At 43.4% G+C, this 19,537-nt stretch overlaps 1 protein-coding gene across 6 annotated transcripts in view; it reads right to left on the bottom strand.

Moving 5' to 3' along the window:
• The window catches only part of PAMR1 (peptidase domain containing associated with muscle regeneration 1), an 80,545-nt gene that overhangs the window by 10,363 nt on the left and 50,645 nt on the right, over positions 1–19,537 (bottom strand). For 5 of the 6 annotated variants that reach the window (XM_086338658.1, XM_086338663.1, XM_086338662.1 and 2 more), the window contains one exon: positions 17,678–17,785. In XM_086338658.1, the coding sequence (XP_086194784.1) occupies positions 17,678–17,785 (108 nt within the window). Of the gene's footprint in view, positions 1–939; positions 1,179–17,677; positions 17,786–19,537 lie in introns of those variants that run through there. The other variant, XM_086338664.1, reaches the window with a different exon arrangement.

The following is a 19,537-nucleotide window of genomic DNA, read 5'->3' on the forward strand; positions in this document are numbered from 1 at the left end:
GCTCATCCCTATAAAACAGGGGCTTTCCCAGGTGGCTCAGTGGTAAAGAATCCGCCTGCCAATACAGGAGACACACGTTTGATCTCTCATCCAGGAAGATCCCCTGGAACAGGAAATGGCCACCCACTCCAGCATTCTTGCCTGAAAAATCCCTTGGACAGAGGTGTCTGGCGAGGTAGCAGAGTCAGACACAACTGAGCACATTATAAAACAGTCTCCACACAACTCAGTTACGCATCGGACATTCTTTTCTTCCCTTAAGTGTCCCAGTTACTTTTCAAATAACCTGCTTGCTTGCCTCCAGGCAAGAAATGGATATCCATTCATATAACGCTTCTATAATATTTCAGGACTAAAAATTAATGCATTGTTCCTATGTGCAATTTGGCAAAGTTGCTAAAACTGGTCAAGCTCCTGGTTTGTCTACTCTAAGACTGCTCATAGCTCACATGACAGATGATCTCAATGACACTGTGTGCTTTGGACTATGCATTCTGCGCGATCTCCCTGTGGTTGATGCCAAAGTCCCATTTTAAATGTCAAAAAGGGATCTCACTGAGTGAGTTGTTTAAAAATACCAAAATGGCATAGAGAAGGCACTGTACTTTTTGAAGCTTCAAGTGGACTCAGAAAAATCCCAGTGCTTATACTTCTAGGAATCCCTGGATGATGTGGAACGAAGAGGCAGAAAGAGCCTTCCGTATTGCTTCATTGACGGGCCACTGTCTTATAGTACAGACTCAGTTGAAGCTGAATACATAGCCCGGAAACAACCGGAAGAGCCCACAGACTTCAATCATCCCCAAAACATATGTCATACCTGCAAGTTTCAGAGAGTGGAATTCGTTGTCAACATAAAAATCAGACAGTGTCTTATAAAAATCTGTGTTACTAGCTTCTGACAAAATTTAGCTCTGGAAACCCTGGGTCTATATTCACACACGGCAAGAATCAGGTGGTGCAGGGCGGAACTCTCTACTTAGACAGGATCACATTCTTGCCTTGGTCACAGTCCCCATCCACCAGCTGTATGGTACCCGCAGAGACTTCAGTCTGTGACCAGTGAGACTATCAAAGGGCTATGACTTGTGTAATTCAAGTGTAGCTCCTCATTCATTTTGAACTTTGCTTGCTAGAGATCACAGCCAAGAAAGACTGAGTGATATTTAAGGCCTGTCCTGGAATACGGAAAGAAAATGAACTAGCCTCTAGCCATGTCAGCCTCAGTGAGAATACAAGAAATCACTTTTCCTGTAAGCCTAATCATTGGATTTTTCTCCGCTTAGAAGTAAGTACCTTCACGGTCCATTAGGCTTCCACTTCATGATCTCTTACGTGTGAGATGGGTCCGATTTCTATTACATTTCATGTGGGTTTAACTGGCAGGAACCTTGGAGAGTTCTCAAGCCCTTCCAGGTAATAAAGCCTCATGACAATCCAGGTTCTTCATGTCATTGAAAAGGGTTTAAAGGAAGATTTAAAGGGCAACAGACTCAGGATATCTAAACACGTCTGCCCAAGGTGGAGGAATTCTGCCACATTTGTATAATTCTTAAATGCATATTCCTTTCTAACATGACATGTCTGAAATCAAGACACATGCCTACTTTTCTTGTCTACTTCTCTTTCATTTGGTTTTAAGTTATGCTCATGAAATATGACCAGGGTTGAGCAGGATGATGCTTCCAAGGGAAGGTTCAATGGAAGGTGAGACCATGTGGCTGAAATTCAAGAGAAATGTAGATGTTAGAAATAGATTCATAAAGGATTCAGATAATGGAGTTGTCTGATACGACTTAAAAATAGACTGAAAATATTCAAGGAAATAAAATATAAAATTGAGGACTTTGGAAGAAAACTTTCACCTTAAAAAGTAACCCAAGGAGAAATCTAGAACACAAAAGTTATAATGACATAAAGTAAAAAATTCAGTGGATGAGTTTAATAGCAAATCAGATACAACTGAAGGGTACTGACAAACTGAAAGATAGTTTCAAAGAAAAGACTCAGTATGAAGCCTAAGAGACAAAAAGATGAAAAATGTACAGGAAAATGTAAAGATATAGTAAGAAGGTTAATAAATGCATGTAACTGGCATCCCAGAAGAAAAGAGAGAGAATGGAGGAAAACCAGCATGTAAAGAGATAACAACTGACATTTTTCTGATGAAAGACACTGACCTACAGATTTACAAGGTCCCAAGCCAGATAAGTATGAAGAAAATCACACACAGACATAGCGTATAAAGCTGTTCAAAATCAAAACCAAAGAAAGAAAATTTAAGCAGCCAAAGGAATAAAAGGACTGGAAAAGCATACTTTAAAATAATTGCAGTCAGTATCTCTGGTTTGTAACTTTGAGAATGTTTCTTGCTTCTTTCTACTATTTTTTCAAGTTTTATAATCAGAAAGTGTAGCCATAAGATTTTGTATTTTATAATTTTGTTGTTGTCCTATAGCTATTATTTTTTAAAGTGTCAGGGAGATGGTTTGGGTATCCCCCACTAAGCCTATAAATCTACATTAAGTCTTCATGCCTTTTTTGTGTGTGCTCCCAGACCCTCTCTGCCCCCCGCAAATCTCTTTACCATCCTGCATAACCAGAGTGTAATCCCACGTTCCATGAACTCAGATTTAAATGTTTTGTCACTAGACTCTGGCGGAAAAATAGTGGCCTCCAGGATCAGATAGCTATAGGCTCAAATACACAGGTATTCAACAAATGTCTGTGTGTGGGTAGAAAGAATAAAGGCCAAAATGTACTCATTCTTCCACTTAATAAACTAGGGCCTGGGAAAATTAATCTTTTCAGGTCTTGTTTTCCTTGTCTACGAAGCAAGATAATAACACTTTTCTGGTTGGTCTGGTTTTGAGTAGCAATTTAAACTACACATAGTCTCTACTTCCCTTGTTTGCCTTTATTTACAAAGCATCCAACTGCCTTTAAAAATCAATTCCCCAAATGCATACACCTTAAGGAAAAATCCATAAAGGAATCTAATTATTGAACCTTTTCAAGTACAAAGCAATACTTTTTGGTCTCTTGGCAATGCGATGGGTTTCCAGATCTGGGTCCAGTGTGTTGATTCAGACTTCTGGGCACACCAAGCATGGTCTCTACATTCATCTATTTTAATCCTGTGTAATGAAGCCTTAAAATTATACTCTTACATCAAACATCTACTGAGCATTAGTCTTTCTTCCCTCATTTATTTCCTGTGCTTTTCAAAGCTACACCTTCTCCTCTGATGCTTTTGAAGAGAATTCTAAGACTTCCGCATCCGTCCTTTTCTCTCCCGGTTTAGACCTCTACCTGTTGGGTTCATAGACCATCTGCATCTCATCAGAGCATCTCCCTAGGGTTAGATTTCAAAGCTATCTCTCTTTTCTCCCTGTGGGTTCTCTGTTTAGAAACCTCTGTATCTCCCCACTGAACAGACTCATGATTCTTTCCTATTTGATGTTTCAAGTGCTTTTGATTTCATTTCTCCTCAGTGGGATGGATGTTTTCACACAAAGCCAAATGAGAATTTAAAACATCTGCATCACTGCTGTGAAGGAGCATCAAACTCCTGCTTTGCTAAATAAAATATTCCATAATTAGTCATAAATAGCACATTGTCCTATTACTTTGGGGACTCAGCCTAGGGATATAAACACATTAAGTTTAGCATGCCTTTACATGCTACCTTGTAAGCAAAGGCAGTACTCAGGATGCACTTCTCTGCAACACTGTTTCAGATAAACGTTTTTAAAAAGACCTTCTCTCCCTTGTCTTCTTTGCTCTTCAGAACAGCAGTATTAGGCAGTTCACTGTGGTACCACTTTACAGAGGAGATGCAATAGCTTTGCAGGGCTCTTGTAGTGATCACTGTTGATGCCCCATCGAGGTCTCCTCTTAACCTTTCCCAAGCTCTGCTTCTATACGTGTGCTTTGCTGCTGAGAGCTGGCACCTGCCACCTTCACAGACTGCCCTTGGGCATGGGCACCATCTCACCCAAATGAAGAGCTAAAAAATGCCTAGATTTTCGGCCCCTTCATGCTCACCCCAGGGTTGCCTGTAGCCAGTGACAGATGGGTGCGGAAGCACAAAGGCCCCACTCCTGTTCTTCAAGGTGTGGTTTACACTTCCCAGCACCTTACAGGATGGGGCTGAGTCTGGGAGTTCAGTTAAAATCACTCATGCTTGGCTTGTTCCTCTTTCCCATTTTCCTTCTGCAACTTCCTTAGTGGTTGATCCTGAAGGTACTTCCTTTAATAAATCATGTGGACCCAAATGTGGCTCAGGACCTGGTTTGGGGAGTTCTGTTTTCTTAGCCCTGGGCATCAGAACCCTTCATGCCTCCCCATGGCAGCACTCCTGGGAGTGATGAGAAGCCCAAGAGGTGGTTAAGTCAACCCCTGGCACGGGGCTTGCTTGGCTTTCCGCACTCCTAGGAGATCTTGGGGAGGATGACTGGCAGGGCAACTAGAAAGGTCACATCTCATCAGAGGGTCTCCAGCCTTCACAGATAGTCTCAGACTCCAGCATCCCATCCCCCAGGCTCCATCAGTAGGGCTGTTTTGACCTGAAGGGAACAGGAGCTTTAAGACATGGACTTCCCCAAGCTGAACAGTGTGGACCCAGAATACACCATCCAAGGATTCTCCTTACTGATTTGCTGCTGTCTGTGTAAAGCCAGGGACCTTTTGCAACCCTGGGGTACAGAGATGGCCCCAGCAATGACTGAACTTCCCATGGGCCTGAATTGTGGATCTTAGAGTTGGACTTAAGTTGATTTAAAGCAAATAAAGTTATATCCTTTTCTCCCCTGATTGGTCCACTAAGATTCATACTCAGCATAAGGTATAATAGCTAAGATGACCAGGTCCAGAAGGTTTTATGGACCATGACCATAAAAAATGGACATGATGATAGAGACATCAAGAAGTATATCAGGATACTGTAGAGACATTATAAGGAGAAGCAGCTTTTTGGTGCACACAAGTAACACCGCCTTCTTCGTGCCCTCTGCTCAGATCAACTACACTGACCATAACAAAAGGAAGTTCATACTCTTCATTCCTAATTTAGGGAGACGGTCCATTTCCCATCACCCTAACGATCACAGAATTCAGAGGCAGATCCAGCTGTGGCAAGAAAGCAGACTGCTTGTTCCATTATATTACTCTATCCTTGCTCACAAAATGCCTTTTTATGAATGAATTTAGAATTTCAATATGATACACCAGATTCATGAGTATTTGTCTTTTCCTTTCTTCTCAAAGCTGTAAGTTCAAATTTGGAGATAATACATAGAAAAAAGCCCCTAGGAACCAAAGAATTCAACCACCACTTTTCTTTCTGGAAGCCCAATATGTCTTTCTGTAAAGGCTTGTGAATTGCCGTTGGCTGTTGGTATCACTGATGACTTTTCTTGCATCCTCTATTCAATCGGCGCCTCCTCTGTGTCCAGCAGAATCAGGTATTGGCAGATGTGCTTCTGTAATTTTAATGAAAAATTTTCATTTAAACCCAGACAACCCAAGGCCCTCCCCTGCCTTATTAAAATAAGTGCTTATGTAAGCACTTATTAAAAAATGGTTTGAGGCCTTCCAGAGACTTAACCCCCAAGTCTTCAGGGGAATGGAGACACACATATATAATTATTTTCATTAGCACCATTTCATCCTAAAAGACTAGTGTCTAACTTTGCTTATAAAATTATATCAGAACATAGGAAGGTCTAACCAGAGAATAAAGTAAAGGTAATCACTGGGGCCTTAAATAATTTAAAGAGGTGTAGGGGGGTGGTCTCAGAAAATACTAGCCAACCACAGCAATTGATGGTGGTCTGGGTTGCACCAAAGATTCCATCAGGTACGATTAACTGGGTTGATACAACTCAGCCTTTGTGTTGCCTGAAAGATAACCTCTTAATCTACAGGCAGACACCTGGGTGAAATGGAACCAGGCTCTATTTTAGATGCTTATGCTAAGAATAATCATTTGGGATTTGTTGGAATCTGTTGTATCACATGTGTGTTCTCCTTGTGATACTAGACAGATGTGTTGACACAGAGACTACCATTTAACCAGGGCACGTGTTACAGTTAATGCAGTGAGACCAACTGATCAAGGGCACAATTAGGAAAGAGGACGCAATTAGCACAGACCCGGTGATGCTTCCTTACGATGAGAGCAGCTGCTTTCTAACACGTGTCTGAAAAATGGTAGATGGCAGAGGATGACCAAATCCTTCAGATTTTAAGTCCTTTGGGACACATCATAGGCTCTCTCTAGAAACATTACTGGCGTCTCCACTCACTTGTACTACCCCATCTCACAGAGGACTGGGCTGGCTCTTTCACACCGAGAACAGTGTGCGTGTGAGAGTGAAAAAGACAAAAGAGAGAGAGATCAATTCTTGGATTTAACATTGAATCTTTTTAAATCAATAATACAATCATACTTTGAGCATCCTTTAGACAATGTAATCCTGAAATGTATGTTACTTAGCATTGATCAATGTCTTACCCAATATTTTAAAGAACCAACCAAATAGTGATCTAGCTGACTTGAGCTCTATAACTCTATTAAGTTAGCTCCTCAGAGAAATATCTTCACAAATTATTTTAGGTTGGGTTCTTCTAGAAGCAGGCTGGGAGAGACAGATTTGAGTATAAGTAGCTTATGTAGGTGGTGATCCCAAAGAAAGAAAGTGAAGTCACTCAGTTGTGTCCAACTCTTTGCGACCCCATGGACACCAAGCTCCTCCGTCCATGGGATTTTCTAGGCAAGAGTACTGAAGTAGGTTGCCATTTCCTTCTCCAGGGAACTTCTCGACCCAGGGATTGAACCCAGGTCAAGAAGGGCCAAAAGTAGTGTAGGGAAGTAAGACACAAAAGTTTTTATTATTAAGAAAGTTACTACTGGGGGCAATGGAGTTTCAATGCCATTGGGAAACTCTGGGAGACAGTGTAGACTATGCCTCAGATCATACTACCCAGAGAGCAATGGATATGAGTTATTACCTACAGACCACCATCAATTATTTGTTGAAAGATGATGAGATGAACATTAGTTCCTCAGCACTCCAGTCTTTGCTCATATATGAGTCAATGGACTCTGAGAGCCAGAGAAAGCCCTTAGGCAGAGTTGCAGGAGCCTGGGGCTGGAGATCACTGGGTCAACAGTAATAGTGTTAGCATAATAAAGTCTAGCTACCTTTTGTTTTTCCCAGGAAGGTGGAAGAACCCAGTTTTTACACGTTTGGTATAAAAAAGGTTAAATTTCTGTTATTTACAAAGTTGAAGTGAAAAACACTTCTCCAGCACCCACCTTTAGATAAGGAGAGTAAAGAATTAGGGATTAAAATAACACAAACAATATTTGCATCTGCAAATGAACTTGTATTTGCTTTCCGTTAATATACAATGAGAGCTATACCAGCGAAGGCCTTTCTCTTTTTTGCCTTTGCTGCCAAGAAACTCAGAATTGCAGACTTTCTGAGGCTGATCATTCCATCTGATGCAAACATTGAACTTACTCTCTCATCCCATATAGAGTCCTCCTTCTCTGTTCTTGTCCCACTTCTAAACTTTCTTACTTTAATTATTATTTATACCCTGTGTGTGTGTGTTCAGTCGCTCAGTTGTGTCTGACACTTCACAGCCCCATGGACTATAGCGCTTCAGGCTCCTCTGTCCATGGGATTCTCCAGGCAAGAATCCTAGAGTGGTTTGCCATTTTTGTCTTCCAGGAGATCTTCCCGACCTAGGGATCGAACCCACGTCTCTTGCATCTCTTGCATTGGCAAGCAGATTCTTTACCACTAGCACCACCTGGCAAGCTGATTGCTTATAAAAATGGTTTGATGTCTTTTACAAAACTGCACCTAAAAAGTCATACATTTTTTTCCTCAAATTTTATGTTAATGATACATTTAGGGTAATGAGAGAGTCACCTGAGCAAAACACTAAGGGGACCACTCTGTGTCTTTAACAGGCACTATTAGAGCTGTAAGAGTATCTTGAGAGTTCCAGCAAGGGACACAGATCCAAAGTCAACAACATTCAGGACTCCATTATCTAGCTGGCAGTGTGAGCTGGGGTATTAGCCTCAACTCTTCAAATACTCTGCTATCCACCCGTTCTCACTTGTCACCAAATTCAAAGGAACAATTTGTGATAATTTCAGTTCTGTTTGGAAAATGCATTAACTTTCTTTTTTTCCCTTAATATGTATATTTTATTGAAGTATAGTTGACTTACAATGTTTCAGGTGCACAGTAAGGTAATTCAGTTATACATATACAATATATTATTTTTAAATTATTTTCCATTAGAGATTATTACAAGATATTGCTATAGTTCCCTGTGCTATACAGTAAACCTTTGTTGCTTATTGCATATCTGTTTTTTTAATTAGAAATCTAGCATTCTATTCATACTAAGTCAAACAAGTGGAATCAAAATGTCACAAATTTTTTAGTTGGGCAAAAATTCATAAGTTTTCTAAAATACATATATTATTTATATATAAAGCATTAACTTTCTTACTGGGACTTCGTTCATCCTGGAAACCTAACTTAATATGAGACCAACACCCAGAGACAGCCTTTGGATAGGCTTGAATCCCTTTCGCACTTCTTCCTGTTCAGTTTTTATCTGAGTCTGGTGCCTCTGGATCCAACATCTTTTACCTCCAAAACGTCTTCCCCAACCAGGAACAATGACACCAACTGGTGATATAACCCCTCCACTGAAAACCCTTTTTATCCCTGTCCAGCTGATGGAACTCTGCCCCCCTGATGTTTTCCAGCCTTCCAAGGTTGTGAATGAGACAGTGCCCATGTGAAATTATACTTGGACTGCACACACTGCTATTTGTTCATCTGGCAGCAATTTGGAGGCTGAGGCTTTCAATTAGCTACTTGATCTTAATCAGTATTGTCCTTGGCTCCTGGTACACTGTGTCTTTCGGATACCATTTTTCTGGTGTTTAGATGGCCTATTTCATTAGACAGCTGAAACTCCCTGTGCCTAAGAGACGGGTCCGCTTCAAAAAATCCTCAGAAAGTCCTGGTTACTTTGCTTTTGTTCAAAATCAACATCCTCATTTGGTACAGTCGATGGGTAGCTTACATAACTATAGAAACTTAGTCGTCTTCTACCTGGTGTGTGCTCAGTAGGTCTTCTGAGGGCTCCCTCGAATTTCAGAGTGTTTCTGAGTCAGCTCCAGGGGATGGGGCTGGACAGGTAGGTAATAACCCTAAACTACTAGGGGAAATGTCCCCCAGCGGCATTCATCGTCAACTTTTCAAACGTGAAGTATGCTCACGGTGAAAATAGTCCAAACAAGGAAATTCCGTTTAGCCTTGGGGATGGAGAGGATGACCTTGCAGAGGAGTCCTGAGCTTCAGAGGACATTTGAGTCCTGAGATCCTGCCCACTTAGTAACTCTCATCATCACCATCATTACCAAACACCTTTCTAGAAGAAGTAGTATCTGGGAAACACATGGCATGACCACTCTCCTGTGTGCCAGAAAAGGGCTAAAATTGGAACTGCTGTACAGTTCTGCCAAATGAAGCAGGAAAATACACCAAAGAGCCCTGCCTTACCTTACCAGTGCCTGGTAAGGTAACAGACACTCAACTAACAGACACTCAAAAATGTCTGGTTGGATGAGTCTGCAAAGTGGGGAGGATCACAGTACCTACCCCAGGGGGATGTGGTGACAATTAAATGAGACAGTGTCACACAGAGCACTGAGTCTGGTCTATATTGAGAATGCACAGAATAACTACCATTGTCATTTTTAATACTTGGATATCAATAAACATGCCTTGTGTTTTGCAGAAAAGAAGCTTTCATCTTCTGAAGCAGGGTGAGGGACAGGTGGTGAAAGCCCCACAAGGCAGAAGTTTTTAAGGAAAATGAGAACACTGTAACCTCTGTCAAGTGGCTGGAGTCGGTCTCGGGGTCTGCGATAGCAGGTAAGTTGCTTCTATCAGAAGGTAATTCGGCTTTGCTCTCAAGTTCTTCTACTCTTCTTATCTTCCCACCACTTCCCTCCATGGGCATATAGTCTATCCCAGCTCTGACGGGTTACTTCTTAACCCAAAACCAAAATAAATCCTACCCCTGCATGAAGTCCTGCCTCAGGGACCTTGTCTGCCAAAGCAAAAGCCAAGGGGGTCCCCACAAGGAGCAGGCAAGTGGAAGCAGTGTCTTAGTAAAACAGTGGTAGACTTGGCCCATCCCACACTGATGGGCACTCCATCCCAAGCTCTCAGAGTCAGTCAGGCTGAAGAGCTGTTTATGAGGCTTGATCTGTCCTCTTACTATTTGGCTAGAACACCATCCATCACTACAACAATTGCTGACCAGCAAAATGCACCCCATATATACCAATCCTAATCATCTTACTCTGAGTGAGAAGAGGCAATGCCTTGATTAAAAGGCCACAGATTCATGGAGCCCAGCAGAGTTAAGGCTAACATGTCATTTGGTCTATGTAGACTCAGATTTATCCAACAAAAAAAGATTCAAATGATAAGGAAATTTTCTCCCTGAATTATAAAAGCAAGCAAATATTAGATAGTTGTGAAAGGGCAGCTTCTACTGTGTTCAGTGACCACTTTGGATTTCCAGATCTAAATCCAAATGAGACAGCATCCCTCCAAACATGCTAAGAGGGGTGGCAGAGATTCATCTCCATGTTACAGAGAGACAACAGATGGGAGGCTCTGGTATAGGAAGTGTAAGAAGGAAGCAGACTACTAGCTAAGCATCCTCCCAGGGCTCCTTCCATCTCCAAAGGCTCTGGGTTACTGAGTGCTGGTGGGTAATAACAGTGGATCCCCAGGAACTGTTTTTTTATGAAGTTATCCTTATACCCCTCATGTCCTCTCCAGCCAGACCGTGCATTCTCTTTTCTGCCCTGTTGCTCTAATTTAATATGCAAGGGATGCTCTGGAGACTTGGTCTCCTGTATAACCACAGGGGACAGACATAGAGTCCACTTCATGTTAATGAGTGACCATTAAAAAAGAACCATGAGGAATAAGGAGGCTGACCAAGTAACATGATGCTTGGGGCAACCTGTCCCAGAGTTTCCCAATGCAGTTCCCCCTGCTATTACTCCATGTTTCATCTCCAACAGCCCCCTATTCTGGCTGTTCTGGCTACAGAGACTCCCCATCCATAGTGCCACTGTGCGTGTCTACTCCTGGGATCCAGGGTTTCTTTATGACAATGGCATTGGCAGTATCTACCTGTCCTTTAAAACCCAATCTTTCTTGTCTGGATGCAGATGTAATGGTAGCAGTCCTTAGCATCTGGCAATGATTCAGGAGGAACAGTTCACAGAAAAAACTCAGAAACTCTTGGAAGAATTTTCTTAAACCTTGAGAGTCTGAGAAAGGTTTGTCACGATCATCTAGTTTGTAGAAACGAGTGCTGATGCCCTAACCCCTTAGAACATCCCTGCTTTCTGCCAAACTTTTAAATGGCTACAGGGCCCAGAAGTAGTAATAAGAATAACTGCTTCTATTAAATTCAGTATAATTCTATCACTATCTGTATCAATACACAAGTATCTTAAATGGATCATCTCGTTCCCTCCCTGCCATCACCCCTGAGAAGAACTTGATAAGATTTTCCTAGAATTTATAAGTGGGGAGACTGAGACTCCTAGGAGGTAAATTACGTGCTCAAGACTTACCAGGCTGGTAAATCGCAGATTTAGAACCAAACCAAAGTCTTTCTGACCAGAGTCCAAGCTCTCCACCCTAGGTTGTGTCATCGCAGTGTGGACAAAGGTATTCTTACCCGTCTTCTACATGTTAAGGATGAAACAGAGCTTTCGAACTCTAAAGAAGCCAGTACAAAATTCCATTTTTACAATGTCTCCCCTAAGAGATCTTAGAACAAATACGCATTAATCCCAGCAAGCCTGCAGCCCATTATTTACCTGTGATGGGAGAGGTGACTGTGACCCACAAGGGTTCTCAGCACATTCATCACTATTAAGGTCTCCCGGAAAACCCCAAAGTTCCCAGTCACTTATTTTGATGAGAAACACGGGTTGGCCCTTTGAAGCTAAAATATAAAGTGTGCCTCTTATCCTAGGCTGTTTTCTTCCCAGTCCTCGGGACAGGCTAGTGGGAAACCTCCTGATGCCCCAGAACCCCAATGAATCCAGAGACACCATTTGTCTTTAATTGGTGGAAGCCGATTTGTGTTGTTCAAAGGCGCGTCTGAGCCCGCAGGGTGAGCATTGTGCCCCAAGATTTAGCCCGTTTCATCGCCCTTCATTAGGATGCAGGGGGGAGACCTCGGCACCGTCAACTGGGCCAGAGGAACAAAGACGACATGGAAAGTGGAGCGGGCAGTGAACCCCTCACTCTCTACTTTCAAAACAAGACTCCGACCCTTTACTCAAGAACTTACTTTGTCCTTCTGTTCCATCCAAAGAAACAGGAAACTTCAGAGGAAAAAAAAGGGGCCCCAGTTTCCTACATGGTGGCCCAGGGAGGCTGGGGTTGCAGAGGGTGCTGGCAGGAGGTTAGCTTGGCCCCAGAGCTCAGGAGGGGCCACTCCCCTGTTTTGTTCTCAAAGGAGGTCATCTGGGAGCAGGAGGAGGTGGTTCTTCCCTGGAAAACAACTTGAGGAGAAGGTGGAGTTGCAATCAGTGAAGACTGCCCTCAGGGCTCTCGCACCCTCTCAGGAACCCAACGGGAAAACCTGTGTTGATAGTATCTTCTTGTTCATCTTGCTTGCTCGTTTAGTGGTTAAGTCGGGTCCAAGTCTTTTCGTGACCCCATGGACTGTAGCCTGCCAGGCTCCTCTGTTCATGGGATTTCCCAGGTAAGAATACTGGAGTGGGTTGCCATTTTCTTCTCCAGGTTGTTTATCTACTACCCCACAAAATCTGAACAAAACATCTCCCCTCAGACTCAAAGAATTCCTTTGAAAATAAATCCATTTCCAACTTGACAAGCATAGACTGAGCTGCTGACATGCATGTTCTAATTCTTATTTTGAGGACTGGTGTTTATAATGGCTTGTCTCGTAAGCTGGTAAAGTGACTTTTGGTGACCACTTTGGCAACAGCTCTCCAAAGTTTAAATACAGGTAACCTTTGGACTAACAGTTCGACATCTAGGAATTTTTTTACAAAACACCTTTGCATGTGAACAAAGAAATATGTGAGGCTATTCATCTCAGCCTTTTTCATAATAGTGAGAATATTAAAAATGACATTAAGTCCATCTTAAGCGATGGAATGATTATATGATTGGATAGACATTCATATAATGGAGTCCTCCAGCAATCATTTTTTTCTCCCAAGAGGGAGACCAACATGGATTGACCTGGGAAAATGTCTATGATATGAACACTGAAGGCAAAAAGTTGAAAAATTGTATGTATGCTTTAAATTCACTTTTGCTTGAAACCAGGTTTCTCAGTCTTGGCACTACTGACCTGTCGGCCAAACAGCTCTTTGTTGTGGGGCTGTCCTGTGTGTCTTGGGGGGTTTTGCAGCATCTCTGGCCTCTACCCACCAAATGCCAGGGGCAGCCTCCCCTCCTGCTGTTACAACAACCAAAAAAGTTTCCAGTTTCCAAAAGTCCCCTGGTCCTGCCCCAGATCAAAAATCTGGGACAAAATCACCCCTAGATGAGAACCACTGGTTTCAAGTAATGACATATAGACTGCCTAGGTTTGCACGCCTTAGAAAAAAGTTTAGAAGGATCCTCATCAAGTTGCTAACCCTGGCAACCAGGATTGTTCAAGGAAAATAATGTTCTTTTTATTTTATACACCTCTGTACTGTTTGATTATTTTTACAAGTCTATATTTCTTCTGTAATTAAGCAGAAAATCTGTTTCAATTCTATTCCCACTCACGGACATAAACACACACAAGGAAAATAAAGAGAATAACTCATATCAAGAGACAGTTAATTGGGACTTTCTAGAGAAGAGAGACAGGTGGGTCTTACCTGGGAAGAGAAGTCCTCTGAGAGGACTTGATAAGACAGGATGCCAACCAGAGCTAATCAATCCATCATCTGTAGTCTCACCAAGCCAGGTGGTGAGAACGGTGTCTGAGAGATTGTAAACAGGGTGGGAAGTGTGGAATTCTGGCCTCTGGTCTTGAATTCGACCAATTTAGTGTCTTAAGCCCTGTACTTCAAATCCTTCATTTGCTTAAAGGATCATCTACCTTCCCACAAAACCTTTAGGAGAGTAGCACATTAACGCATCATCCATGAAATGATTTCCCCTTGTCAGATTTGGTGCTACATAAACAAAAGACGGAATTCTCATTAATATTTGTTTTGCTGCTTTAAAAGTCATTTTTTAAAAACATATGCCTAGTCCAATATGGGCATTTTAGAATTTAGAGTATCCTAGAATGCTTCAGTTTCTTATTAATTTTGAAAGAATTTCCTCCAGGGAGGTATTTTCAGCTTTTTGATATACCTATGATAAAGTTTTTTTTTTTTTCTTTTTTTTTTTTTCTGGAAAAATGGTTAAAGTTTGTTCAGAAATTACAAGGTAAACTGTTACAATTGTGATGATTCCCTTATTGAGTTAGTTGGAATTCATGGTGAATATTCTAAAATGGAAAAACAGACCTAAATCTTATGGAAAATTATCAAACATTTGGTCCCCCAAGGCTTTCCTGGAGGCTCAGTGGTGAAAAAAAACAAAAACTCGGTGCACTGCAGGAGACGTGGGTTTGATCCCTAGGTCAGGAAGATCCCCTGGAGAAGGAAATGGCTACCCACTCCAGTATTCTTGCCTGGGAAATCCCACAGACAGAGAAGCCTAGTGGGTTACAGTCCATGGTGTCACAGGAGTCAGACATGACTTAGGGATTAAACCACCACCCCCACGTTGCTGCCAGCAAATGGCTTATCAGATATCTACCACCAGTATCTTCCCCCAATCTCAACTACAGGGTACTAAGAGAATTATGGTTTTTGAACAACGTTTTGAAAAGTAGCTAGAAAGAATTCTCTTGTCCATCTACGCTGATGTTTTGAAACCAAAAATGACTTGAGACCAAAAGGGATTTGAGACAGTTCATGAATCAAGTTATGACTCAGCTCATAATGACGTCGTTTACATTCGTTTTCATCATGTTTATTTGTTTTGTTCTGGTTTTTTTTCTGGATAGAGTAATAATGCCTAGAAGTCCGTTTTTCACTCAAAAGCTACTCATAAATATTCTAGTCAAAACTTTTGGACCAATTTCCTTCCCTCTGCTCCACTTCCCTTCCCCAATTTGACTCAGCTTCTTACAGGTATTTCAACTAATTTGGTAATGTTTTACTTTTCTCCAATTTTGCCTTTGTTAATCAAAGCCCTAATATGGTAAAGTTAATTTGTCAAGAATTTAGGGCTTCCTTTTTGGTACCCCTCTGCATCTAAAGGGTAGCACTCATGATTGGTCATTATCAAGACTCCACAATCACTCCATCTACAAATTCCTGAAACAAAGGGAAAGCAACACTTCTTTTCTCCACCTTGTACGCCTCACAGAGAACTTGAACGAGACAAGAACCACAAAGCAGAACATAATTTTCTAAGAATCCGGCATAATCACACTTAGGTCAGCTGAGACGCCCAAAGCAACGGGTGTGTTAAGTAGAATGAAATGTACACTCAAGGACACACTCCCGACACTGGCTTCATGCGCTGTTTGCAAGGAAAAGTCACGAAATTAACCGAAAATGCGTGAACTTTATAGAACGTTGTCACACCAGGTCTCTTATATCTAGGATGACCCCAGAGTAACCTGAGCATGCCAGTCAGAAGTGACAGCAGCAGAGGCTGCTGGGGCTCTGTCCTTGGATGCCCCTTACGTCCCCTCCCCCACCCAATCTACTGTTTTACTTCCAGTGGCCTGCACCAACCAACTCCACTGCTCGAGTGTTACTGGAACCACCCTGGCACATGCACAGAAAGGTAAGCACGTCCTACTTGCCCAAGGCAGTCCTTAGCCAATCGCCAATTGCACTTGGGATAGGAAAGCCCAGCTGTCTTGCGTTAAAGCCAGGACACACTCTGAGATGTGCATTCCATTCCAGATTCCACTGCCTGTTAACACTCGGGCTGGGATTTTGCCCGAAATCACGCCTTTGCTTGGCTTCCTTCCCTTCCGGTCCAGCCTCCCCACTCCCTCACCAGCTTCTCCTGGAGGACGTGTCCTTGACATGTCATCTGTACACACGTTCCCACGTCAGGATCTGCTTAGGGGGAACCCTCCCTAGGTCATTAGCTGCCCTCCTTTGCTTTCCCCCAAACGCTGACTCCTCCTGTTCTGCTCATTTCATCCATGTGACAGCTGCGGTGTGGGATACCAGTTTTAGGTCTCAAACTTCCGTTAGGACCACTTGTCATGCACAGACAGGCTCCTGATTACCAAAGACCCTTGATAGTTGATTTCTGGTCATAGTGTTTTCGTTCCTTTCTGCCAATGGCACAGTCCTGGGCACCACCCCACTGGGCTGGGTGCTGCCTGACACTGCCATATGCATTGGCCTGTGTGTACCCTTCCCAAGGGCAATGCCATATCAGACACCATTATCAGATAAGGATTTGCCATATCAGATACATGTTCTAGTTTCTCTCCTCTGGCAAAAGTTTGAGTCCAATAGCACACAAGAGTCACGTTCTGCCTTTCAAAAACATGAATGGGAAACTCCTACCTGCTTTGGAGTAAGTCATTTGTTTGACTTCTGTCTGCAAGAAAGTGTGGGTGACCCAATGGGACAGCCAGGATATGGCTCAGGCAGGAGGCGGTGAGGACTCGAGTGGCAAGGGCAGAAAGGGAACCATCCTAGAGAATGATATGTGGACTGCCATGGCTGGTAGACTTCTTTCCTCTATGACTCCTCTGGGCTATACCACCCTCACAGCCCCATCGCCTCTCAGACCTGCTCAAGAATTACCAGAGAAGCACAGAGCTGAGCTCACAAGTCGGGATAAGGTCCTTCAGAGAACAGCAAGACATGCTTTCTTCTGCATTCCCATAGACCTCAGTGCTTAGTAGTCTGTCAATAAAATGTTGCTTTGCCTGTGACTCATGTAACCTGGTCAGATCATCATAAGATGATCACTGTACTTTGTCATCCACTCAGGACACTTGAGTATGAGAGTATGCTATAATAACTAGACATAGACAAAACGCATAAACTGTCCCCGGGAATCTGGGGCTCATAGTTATCCTATATCTTTACCATCCTCAATGCAGGGCTTCAGACTGCACAGAAACACAGTGAATGGTGCCCTGGAGCATGTCTCCAAAATTCAGACCATGGGATGGAGAGGGAGTTCAGACTCCAGGCCTCAGGAGCGTGTATGATGGTAGCTTTCTACTGTTAACTCTTTCTCAGTGTGTTTGAGTACTGGATGCTATTTGCGGCCACTGAAGGCGTATCTTTCTAAGATAGATATTTCTAAGCAGTATTTGCAGCAGGTGAGGGCAAACTGGGGTGGTTCCAGACATTCTGACCCAGAGGGATCCCAGCCCTCTTGAGATTCACTCAATGGGAGAGTCCATGTTACCTGTTATCTTGGACAGACCATGTAGACACCAGGGAACAACACTCCCCAGACCCTCTCCATGCCAGCCCCACGTGACGCCTTCACTCCCACTCTGCAGGCAAACTCACGATTTTCACAGTGCTTCCCGGTGTAGCCCGCCAGGCAGGCACACTTGTAAGATCCGGTGCTGTCGAGGAGGCAAGTGCCATCGTGGAAACAAGGGGACGAGGAACACGCTGTAAGAGAGAAGGCAATTGCTCTCAGTGCCCCTGTGCGTGAGCCCTTCATTCAAGCCTGGAGTCCTGATCACAGCCTCTCACTTGTCTTTTAAAGTCCTTTTATTGAAATCATGTTAACACTGTTTCAAGATTGCCTAAAACAGCTACTCACTAATCAAATGCTGCTGATGTTATTTGATGTTTTCCAAGCCCTGGAAGTCTGCTTCAGACACCTCTAGTCTAGGACAACACACATGAGTGCACCACATAATTAAAGCAGAAGCAAGCTTCACCCCTCCCATGGGGGCTCCTATGGGGAGAGAGCAGGCTTGGCTAACACATCATCTTTTATTCAAGGAAGCGCAGCATCCGGGGTACTGGGGGAAAGGAACTGGAAGACGACTTCATGACACTGGTGAAAGGGTACTCAAGAATTTCCAAACATGCATTCTGTAAACAGTAGTCCCTTGACGTGTTGAGAGTTAATGGTCTCAGATACGGTGGGGAAATGCTACTGGGGTTAAATGATAATTCACCAGGTTTCCGCACTGCAGAACTTCTCAGCACATTCCACGTTCTAATGTGCATTGTGAATTTCTAAGAATGCACATAACATTCTACCTTTCACAGGCTTATTTGATCTGAGAGACTGCATTTCACAGAGTGTCCTGGGGACCATTTTTCTACAGAGAACACTTTGGGAAACACTAGTCTGCTTGTTTCCCACTAACCCCACCTTCATTTACCCTGGTGTAGAAATACATGGCTAGGCCAAGTGCAGCAAGCCTGAATCGAGCGCTGGCTCTGTGGAAGGCGCTGGTGAGATACAAAGACGAACAGGAGAGCCTGCTCATCAGGACAAAGCTTTGTGAAGAAGAGTCGGCAGTGACTATAACCTGAAGTTTGATTCAGTGAGTGTCAGAAAAGAGATAAAGTGCTAGAAGACATTCAGAAAAGGGCAAAGCCACAGCTCATTGGAAGAAGGGAAAAGGCTTAACAGGGCAGGAGAAATCTGACAGGGCCTCCGGGGATGGGACATGACGTGCAGGAATGGGAAGGGGGCTTTAGGCAGGAAATAAAGACTGCAGGTGGGTCACACCAGGTGCCTGAGGAACAGGAAGATCACACAGACCAGAGTCCTCCAGGGGAGAGTGAGGAAGAGACCCTCCTGACCCTTCCCTCAGACACAGGGTCACAAGCTGGTGAGCCGCCTCTGCCCCCAACTTCTGACTGCCATGAACACCCCCAGACAGATCTCAGCCTTGACTGGCAGGGCGGCACCGAGGGGCAAGGACTGAGCCGCAGGCTGACCACAGCGTAGCAGCAAAAGCCTCTAGAGCTCCCAGGCCCTGCAAGTCTGCATAGGAGACACACGTCCTGGGAGGAAGTCAGCACACAGCTCATAGGAGCAACCGCCGGAGGCCCTGGCAGAACGTTCTCAGGGGGACCACGTGGAGAGGGTGAGGTGTCTGCTGGTTTTGCTGAATGGGTGAGGCTAAAGAAAGGCTGATTCCACCTCCGCCCACCTCCGTTCCTGAGATATCCGTATCAGACCTTCCATAAGGGAGCTTGAATGGTCAAAAGGCCATTGCAATTTCTTAAATTCAGTTATTTGTTTCAAAAAATAAATATTTCAAGCTGGAGTTTATTTTGTAAAACCTGATGCAATCCCATCTCCAAGGAGTAAAAAAGATCTGGGGTGATTCCTTAGCACTGAGCCCGTTGTTCATTTTGGCCAAATGCTACTTCCTCATTTGACAGGACAGGAGG

This window comes from Bos grunniens, chromosome 15 (assembly GCF_055505025.1).
Source record: "Bos grunniens cultivar Pamir isolate PY7600 chromosome 15, Bosgru_T2T1.0, whole genome shotgun sequence".
Taxonomy (NCBI): Eukaryota; Metazoa; Chordata; class Mammalia; order Artiodactyla; family Bovidae; genus Bos; species Bos grunniens.